This window comes from Lactuca sativa, chromosome 1, assembly GCF_002870075.4.
Source record: "Lactuca sativa cultivar Salinas chromosome 1, Lsat_Salinas_v11, whole genome shotgun sequence".
Classification (NCBI taxonomy): Eukaryota; Viridiplantae; Streptophyta; class Magnoliopsida; order Asterales; family Asteraceae; genus Lactuca; species Lactuca sativa.
The window spans coordinates 18,017,457-18,027,183 of NC_056623.2; the positions used below are offsets into that span (position 1 = coordinate 18,017,457).

At 35.6% G+C, this 9,727-nt stretch overlaps 1 protein-coding gene across 1 annotated transcript; it reads left to right on the forward strand.

Annotated features, from left to right (window-relative positions):
- Positions 1–3,005: 3,005 nt before the first annotated feature.
- LOC111915698 (uncharacterized) lies at positions 3,006–4,554 on the forward strand. The gene is made up of 3 exons (XM_023911327.3): positions 3,006–3,663; positions 3,744–3,829; positions 4,147–4,554. The coding sequence occupies exons 1-3, from the start codon at positions 3,312–3,314 to the stop codon at positions 4,429–4,431; spliced, it is 723 nt and encodes a 240-aa protein (XP_023767095.1). The 5' UTR covers positions 3,006–3,311; the 3' UTR covers positions 4,432–4,554.
- The last annotated feature ends 5,173 nt before the right edge of the window (positions 4,555–9,727 follow it).

The window sequence follows — 9,727 nt, forward strand, 5'->3', positions numbered from 1 at the left end:
CATTTTTAAGTAAGATAAAATGCCCATTTTCATAGATCATAAGATCGATAAAAGTCATTTGTTCAATAAGTCATAATCCCAAAAATCAGAGTATAACAAAATAAATGTGGAATCTGAAAACATGAACACTGCTAATGAGGGTACATAACCAAGCCTTCGCCTTTTCCACGATTTGTTGAAGTGGCTGAAAACATTTAATCCACAATTGTAAGTCAAAGTTTAGTGAGTTCCTTAAAGTATTATATAAGTCATACAAATATTGGCATTCAACATAAAGTTGTTCCATCCCAGTCTTCTGCACATAACTAGCCCCTCTGGCCTTTAGCATAAAGTCAGTCTGCCCCATATGTATTGGCCTACAACACATAGTTAGTCTTCCCTCAACTTAGCACATGCTATGTCAATATATATATATATATATATATATATATATATATATATATATATATATATTAGATAAACAAACAACAGACTACTGAAAAAACAAGTCTACATGCCCAACATATCTACATCCTAACAGAAAGTGGATACATACTATAATATATATATATATATATATATATATATATATATATATATACACACACACACACACATACATACATATGTACACACACACATATATATACATATATATATATATATATATGTGTGTGTGTGTGTATGTGTATATATATATAGTGAGAAAACTAACATGAGGCAAAGAGTTGGGCTACCAACACGCGAAACCTTGCAGAATCCACTACACGCACCTCCTAAACCAAACAGAGGTCAAACTTTAGTCTACTTATTCAAATCCTCAATTCGACTAAAAGTCAAACTAGTCAAAAAGTCAACGGTCAACGGTCACGCCGAGATTAAGGACCATTCGCACCGTGAAAAGCTACATGACAAAATAGTCGCGATCATACTCCATGATCACGCCGCGAGCAACTCTTCGTCGCGCAGTGATTTCTGGCTGGAGTCCTACTTTTCATTAAGTGCTTAATCCTTACAGATCAAGGATCACAACTTCATATCTGATTTACCCAGGGGACTTACCGGATAAAGTTTCCAACTTTATCTATTTAGACAATACCATAATGCAAGATCTTAAATTCTAATTCCAATAATCTCTCAAAGAGGTCATAACTTATGCATGGACTCAAAAGAACCCATGTTTAGTCCTTTTTCTCCAACAAAAAGGTCCAGAAGCATAATATAACACTAAAGAACTATGGAGTTCAACAAACTCCAAGAACACAAGGATTTGGGGCCAAAATGACCATAGTCATCCAAAACTTAGATTTATGAGATAAAAATATAAAGGTGAAAGTTTTGTATTCACCAAGGTCCAATGATGAGAAAACTTGTTGGATCTTGAACTTGAACAACACCTTCTTGCACCAAATAACACGTTTACCACCTTCAAGCTTCACAAAAATGGAAGAAAATGCTCAAACTCAACAATGGAGGCTAGGGTTAGGGTAAGGAACGATCTTAGAGGTTGGAGGCTTCCAAATGACCAAAAACACAGTGGTGACACCTTTAAATAGGGGATAAAGCCCTAATTTTATGGGCTTGGGTTGCACCAGCTTTTGCACCATGACACCTCTTTTGTTGCATCGTGAAAAGTCGGATCCATCAAAGCCCAAAACAGCTTAAACCCAACTTGCTCCTGGCCCAAAACTAACTCTTTAAGTCTTAATCGTTATATTCTTAGCCCCAAAATTTCATTCCTTTAGTGTCCAAACTTCATCATTTAAAGTTGAGACCTTATCTTGATAAATTTTAAAGTTCGACTTTTCAAATAAAAAAACAGTGTAATTGAATATTTAAACAAGAATCTTAGAAATAAACTACTCTCTCGCTCATTTTTTTTTTAATTGTTATACCCTTGAACTCATTTTATTTTTGGTTTACGATAATGAAGAGAGAAACATCCAAACCATACATTCTCTCTTTTGATCCCAAAAATAAAGCGCTTACCATCCTATTCTTCAGCTATTGCGTGACTTGCGTTTTCCTGCTTTCTTTTAGGGTTGAGAACCATAAAGGCAATGATGATTTTATCAAGATTATCAATCCCGTTAACGATCTCGATGCTATCCATATAATACCAACCCTGCTAACTAACAATTCGATGTTATCTCCTTCCTTCATCACATAACTCATCATGTAATTCCATAGTTCACTGTAACATCCACAAAACAGTTGCAACGAAACCACACACATCGGCTAAGAGAAATTCGACTGATAGGCCAAACTTGCATAAGAGAAATAGATCTGCCAGTTTCTCTCACCTTCTCTCATAGCATTCGTCAAGTCATTATGAATCGGCGAATTAGCACACGAACACTTCTTTCGAACAAAAACATGGTTATGACCGTTGCCTTCAACTATAATCTCGTGAGAAGACGTGAAAGATGTTTGTAATCATGTCTAGGGTTTGAATTGGGGACGTACTAGCTAAGATGGAAGTTCACAAGTGAGATGCCTTTGTGAAATTCAATGGCGTCGGGTATGCAGAATAGTGTTTGTAATTCCAAAAGGAAAAGAAATAACAGTATGAACTTGAGCATCTGGGTATGGTTTTGAAGCGAATAATCGTTGTAGAAGGACTTCAAATATTTATAATGATGGACAAAGTTAAAAGCAGTTGGAGATCCTAGTGATTAATGGATATTTTAGTGATTTTATGGAGTAGTCTGAGTGATTAGGAAGAATAAGGATAAGGGGCTAATTTTTTTCGTGAGATTCAGAATACAAATTGATGTAATCGACGAGTCACGTAGCATTAAACATTTGAATTTCTCTCTCCGCAGTATCCTAAACTAAAACTAACATAGGTCTAGGGGTATAATTGTCCATAAATTAATTTATCAGTGGATTAATAAAAAGCTTCAGTGAAAAAATCAGTTCCCTAACAATAATAAGCATGTTATAAATTTCACACGAGGAAAATGACAAATATACCCTTGTACTTTCATGTTCAAAGAACCACTGGATACTCCTCTGCACGTCTACATAGGTATGTGGCATGTAGAGTTGACCAAGCATATTCTATATGTCCCTGAGATCACCTTAAAATCCCCAAATCCCTCATAATTGAGTGCTAAATACATCACCAACATCTGGATTTCATCCACGGAAGAATCATATCCTTAAATTCAACGAGCATAATTAAATCACCAAGAAACAACCTTCCAGCTCTTTATGCTGTCCACGTTCGAAAACACAGGGCCCACCATTGAAAACACACACAGGAAATTAAACTCTTTGAATCGGTATATAAGGACTTTTAATGTCCGTCAGTCTCAACAGTACCGAAGATGATGAGGGTGAAAAGCAAAATCGGTGGGTTCAATTCAATGAGGGCTCGTGTTCAAGTTCGTTCACCATCGCCACGCCACAAGAAATCCTACAGTTTGGGTCGATTGAATGATGGTGTGAAGACGGTGGCGTTTTCCGGCAGTGAAAACAGCAGCGGTGAACTGAATTTTGACATCAGCCGTGAGATGTTGAAGGGAGAAACGGAAACCGATGATGGGTGTGGGAATAAGGTGATGGTGGTGGTTGATTCAAGTATCGAAGCTAAAGGTGCTCTTCAATGGGCGCTTACTCATACTGTTCAAAATCAGGACACCGTGATTCTCCTTCACGTCGCCTCTGCTTCAAAACTAGGTAAATTTTAAGCCTTTTTAAAGATTTTTTTTTGGGTAAAAAAAAGTCGTATTTCATGGTTTTTTTTTTAATGTTTTCAGGCTGTAAATCAAGTGGGGAGGTTAATCAAAGAGTTTATGAACATCTTTGCTCCATGAAGAAAAATCTTCAAATCAAAAGGCCAGAGGTTAGTCGAATGATTTATGAACTTGATCATATGTATGTCTATAATTTACATATGCCTAATTGGGTTAACTCAAACAGATAGCAACATATTTTGATTTAGTTGTTAAGTTGTTTATTATATATTCTACTTTTATGTTTTCCTTTTCTACCATTGTACTTTGAAATATCCATCCGACATCAGTATGACTGTAAAGATTTTTCAAAATAATGTTCTAGTAAGAAAAAAAAAAATGAAAATATGTTATAACTGGGTAAAATTTTCAAAGTGGGTATAACATACAAATTAGTGAAAGTACCTTGGGTTTTTGTGACAAATAGGTGAAAGTTGAGATAGAAGTGAGACAAGGGAAGGAAAAAGGTCCAGCTATAGTCGAAGCAGCAAAGCAAGAACACGTTTCTTTGTTGGTTTTAGGGCAACGAAAGCAGTCAATGATGTGGAGAATACGAACAATGTGGGCAGGAAAGCGAAGCAAAAGCCGGGCAGTGGATTACTGCATCCAGAATGCAAATTGCATGACGATTGCAGTGAGGAGAAAGAACAAGAGACATGGGGGATATCTTATTACAACAAAGAGACACAAAAACTTTTGGCTTTTGGCTTAATGTATATCAGTTTCATATCAATATGTACATTTGTAAGCCTCTCCGGGTCATATTTCACACCCGAATGGTAATCTTTTCATTGAAACAACGAAACTGAAGATCATATTACAAATGAATTCCATACATCCCCTCTTTAAAATTTCCAACAATCCATATGGATTTGGATCCACAAGATCGACCTCAAAGTAATGGAAAATCAAGAAAAAATACTTATATGCCTATGGTAAAAATTTCAAGATGTAAACACCATGAAAGATAACACATGTTTATAAGAAACACCATATAAGAGACTTGTGTAATAATCTTTATATACAAACCAGAATCCGACAAACATTTCGGAAAAATAGTATCATCGTTAGAAACAAAGTTTGATATTTATTCCTTAATCATAATTATCATCTATTCTCTCCAGGTTATGCATATTTTTCCTAGAAAAAGCTACATTTTTTACTCTTTTTGTCAAACTGCTATTACAAAAACATAATATATGGTTTAAGATTGCATCGTTTCACGAAATAATTAAGTATACACTAATTCGTGCATCAAATTTGAACTTAGCAGAGTGTTTCATGGATTTTTTGTTTTTTAAACTCTTTAGGCTAGACGGTATGGCCTCAGCAACCAACTCGGCTACCTCAGGAGCCCTGGGCATCAGGCCTGTCCCAGAGGGTGGGCAATAGGGGCGACTGCTCAGGGCCCATATGTTAAAAGGGTCCAAATTTTTTTTATGGAAAATGTTATATTTAGAAGATAGTACAAGGAATTTTCTTTCAATTATTGAGTTATTATAAAAAAAAAAAAAAACTTGTTGATATTTGTGTATTTTAAGGGCCTATTTTTTCTTTCGTCCTAGATCGAAAATATGTTTAGAACGGCCCTGATCGGCATGCCGAGCTCGGCTCGGCAACTCGGTAGATTTGTGCGGATGAGAGAGAGTGCATGATTTGGGGAAAATTGGAAAGAAAGTGGGGTTTAGTTTTTCTTTTTAAGTTGAAGGTCAAAAAAAAAAACTTTTTGTGTATGTGCCGATGCGCGTGTATGCGTTCAAATGAGGGAGAACACAACAAATTTTTCCAGATTTGACATAAAAGGTCCCTAAGGTTTGGTTTCCTAAGAAAAAGTACCCCATCTTAAATTCTCTCTGCATAAATAGTTTCTAAAATTACAAAATCAACCATCTCTAATCTCTAAATATTATTAAAAGAGAACCCTTAATTCACTAATGAAGCAATTAGGACCATTGATTGCATTTCAATCTTATGTTTTCCACCATTAGATTAGATTGCTGACATCATATTTGTCAAATAAAATTCAAACACAAATACATTTAATTATAGAATCTTTAAATTCAATAATTACAACATATCATTTTATCTATATACGACTCGTATAATATGAGATATTAGTTTCATTAATTAATATTGTTCTAATTTAACTCCCTTATATATAGCTTCTATGTAACGACCCATTTTTCACGTCCAAAACTTTCATTTTTCAACTAATATTTAGTAAAATCATTTGCAAATAAACATTGTCCGATCAAACCATTTCATAAACATATACTATGTCTGAAAACCAAAACATGTGAACTATCAAAATATCAGAGTATGAATCCCAGAACAATCCATGAATGTGGAAAAACAGTGTGTGTGTATGATGTGCCGCTACCGCGCAAGCTCCTTCCCCTTCGACGAAGAGGTACCTGAATCCAAAACTGTAAACTGTAAGCACGAAGCTTAGTGAGTTCCCTCATTGTACCACATACCATACGATCACATAACATACATACTGCCAGGCTATTCTGGGGTGTCTGACTACCCGGTGCGGCCATTCTGGGGTGCCAACTACCCGTGCGGCCATTCTGGGGTGCCGTCCTACCCGTGTCAAGCCATTCTGGGGTGCTGACTACCCATCGGTCCTAACAACCGATCCTCAGGGACTATTTCACCCCTACTGCTATTATCACATATATCATAACATAAACATACTATCGAACATATATGGGGTGTCCGAACTACCCTTCGGTCCTATCAACCGAACTTGGGGACTATTCCCCTCCTACTACGAATATCACATATAACATATCAGGCTAGCATATAAACATATCATCACATACTGTCAGACATATCTGGGGAGTCTGACCTACCCTTCGGTCCTAACAACCGAACTCTACTACTATCACATATAACATATCCTGCCAGCATATAACATATCAGGTAGTAACAAACCTAGATGATATCACAAAGACGATCATCTAACATACAATTCCTACTGGTGGGCCGGCATTGTGGCCGTAGACCCACCGCTACTAGAAGGTAACTCACCTCAAAGTAACTGCTGATTTGAGCGGGAACTGACTGTCTACTACTGCTGCTACTGTTCCGGAAGTCCTCCGACTATAATTCCCACAAAACATTCAGTCAAACACTGCTAGCTGAACTTAGGGTAAAATGACCATTTTACCCTTGACCAGGTCAAAGTACAAGTCAAAGTCAACTTCCAGTTGACCCGACTCGCCGAGTTGGATTGTCAACTCGTCGATTCCCATCCCATTCGATTGTCCTTAATCCCGACCCTACTCGTTGAGTTAGGCATTGACTCGAGGAGTTCTCCTTCTAAACTGATGATCAAAAGTCCTTTATCCTACTCACCGAGTTGTATGAACAACTCGTCGAGTTTATCTTCATCCGATGAACACCCTATGTTGAGACTCGCCAAGTTATATGAACAACTCGCCAAGTCTGTTCTTAAGGTAAAAAGATTGCCTTGGACTCGCCGAGTCAGGGCATTGACTCGCCGAGTCTCTCCTCGGATGAGTCTGGCTTCCAACTCACTGAGTCCACCCATGACTCACTCCTACTCAGCATACACACAAAAAGGGGGAAAAATCAGGGACTCACGACTCGACTCGCCGAGTCTGAAGAACGACTCGCCGAGTCGCATGCATGCAAAAATTGTATACTCGATTCTGCTTGAATCCAGTGCATGTCATTTATAAATCTGGGTTCCTAGGGTTGATTTTACACGTAAAGCTTCCAACTTTACGTGCATGCATGCTCAAACAAGCGATTTAAGGACTTTTATGGGGTTAGAAGTGTAGATCTAGGCTTGTTCATGAAAATGGCCCACAAAGGTTGTAGATCTGAGCCTCTAGAGCTCAGATGTGGTCAGATCTGAAGGCTAAACGAACCAAGGAGTCCTCTAAACCACAACCAAGCCAATAAATGGTTCCAAAAAGTCTTAAAGATGCTCTAATGAAGGTTCAACCTTAGAAATAGAAGAAGGGGTCGAGTTTTTACCTTACTATTCTCTGAAATGAGCTCACAACTTCTGTCCTCCTCCTTCTCCTTGATCTTCCCTCCTTCTCTTCTTCAAAACTTCAAAGAAGCACACACAAACACTCAAATCTCAAAGGGGAAGGTTAGGGTTTGGCTAAGGTTGCTCTAAGAGTGAAGGGGGCGAGCTTGGGGGCGCATAAGGTGGTTTAAATAAGGTGCAAACCCTTGAAATTAGGGTTTCATCCAGACAGCGGGGACTCGCCGAGTCACCAACTTAAACGTGCTCAATATCCCGGCTCTACTCGGCGAGTCGGGCCTAGAACTTGCCGAGTCCAAGCCTAAAAATGCAAATTACTTAGATAGGTCATACATACCAGGAACCAGGTGCTACATTCTAGCTTCAAATTTCAAATCCGTTTAGTTTTTATTTATTTATTTATTTTTTTTTGAAAAAACTCATTAAATAAGCATATCAATAATTTGGTCATTAACCTATAAAATCTAATCTAATCCTATTAGATTAGCAAAATATTTAAGAGTCAAAAATAAAGTCAATATTATTTATAATTTGTCTTCCGATATATCCCTCGTAAAATAAATCATTTTGAGATAATGGTTTTGAATTTAAAATTCATTAATTAAACAAGTCAATTAATTTGAAATTTTGATTCAATATAAATGATATCATTTTTTTCCAAATGAATAACCGAAAATCTCCAAGATAATATTTTAGGATCCCATTTTTTTTGGAAGATAATGATTTCATTATTGAAAAACAACCTATATATACGATTACATTAAAGTTGTTCTTTTTACGATTTTTAATTGAGTCGTATGATTTACAGTGTTCTTCTTCAACAGTCTTATTCTACAATTTTTTTTTCTAGGTTCTTTCTTTACCCTGTTCTCCTTCTTCTTCTTCTACAGTTTATTGTATTTACTTTGGTCTTATTACTTGTTATTACAGTATTCCTGTTGAAAGGTCATGAAAAAAAACTAATCAATCTACTTTAAGTATATCAGTTTCATTCATTTAGTTATAGAAAAAAAATTATATCCTGACCTATGTTTGTCAAGAGAAAGTCATAAAAGTTGTTTTAACGTATGATGACAAAACTCGTGGAACGGACCAAAAGCAAGATAAAGACATTTTTTATTGTTACACTTCAACTTGCATGAACAAATACGTGTATCTTGTTCTAAGTTTTTCAATAATTTTTTTATACATATTATTATACTCTTTAGTTAAATTTTCTAATTTTATATTACTATATTTGTTTATATCAATGACTTCAGTTTTAAAATCGACATTCAAGTACAAGACTTTATCGGTATGATGTCACTTATGTTATTTGATCGTGACACAAAGAAACTTCTGGAAAAAACCGCACAAGAGTTGCTTCAAAAGTTTAATGAGGTTATCGATATTAACTTCATTTATATAAACTAATTTTTTACCTTTTGTCTATCTATTTTATAACCATTTTTTTTTATTTTTAGGAGGGTAATATGAAGATTTATCCATTTGCTTGGAATGTACTTTTCGATAAAAAGTTTGTGTTCAAATTCAAATTTCACATTATAATTTGAAGAACAAAGTTGATGGTTATGCAATCTCAAACTTCATTGTTGATAATACAATCATTGCTGAATTGGAAAAAAATTTAACATCGAACACAAAACATTCTTTTACGAAGAATACTACAAACATTACACTTATTAAATTTTGTTTTTTATATTTCAGTTGACCAACTAACATATTTCTATGTACTACAAATGTAGTCGCCAGAATCCGATTCGTTTAATGTTTTATTGGCAGATGTCGAATCTCAAGACACATTAAATTAGAAGGTTTTAAATATAATATAACTAAATCTATTATTTTAAAAACTTTAAAATATTATTAACTTTTAGATTTACATATGAATTTATTTTCTACATTTAAGATGTTGTTTCGTTTACAAGTGATAACGTCACACCCGCTTCGAATCTTGATAAAAAAAACTGCAACAAGTCCA

Bases quoted from the DNA above. Each gene is read 5' to 3' on its own strand.
- LOC111915698 (XM_023911327.3), top strand. From the start codon at position 3,312: ATGATGAGGGTGAAAAGCAAAATCGGTGGGTTCAATTCAATGAGGGCT. The intron at 3,664-3,743 runs GTAAATTTTAAG...TAATGTTTTCAG, and splicing joins CGCCTCTGCTTCAAAACTAG to GCTGTAAATCAAGTGGGGAG. The intron at 3,830-4,146 runs GTTAGTCGAATG...TGTGACAAATAG, and splicing joins TTCAAATCAAAAGGCCAGAG to GTGAAAGTTGAGATAGAAGT.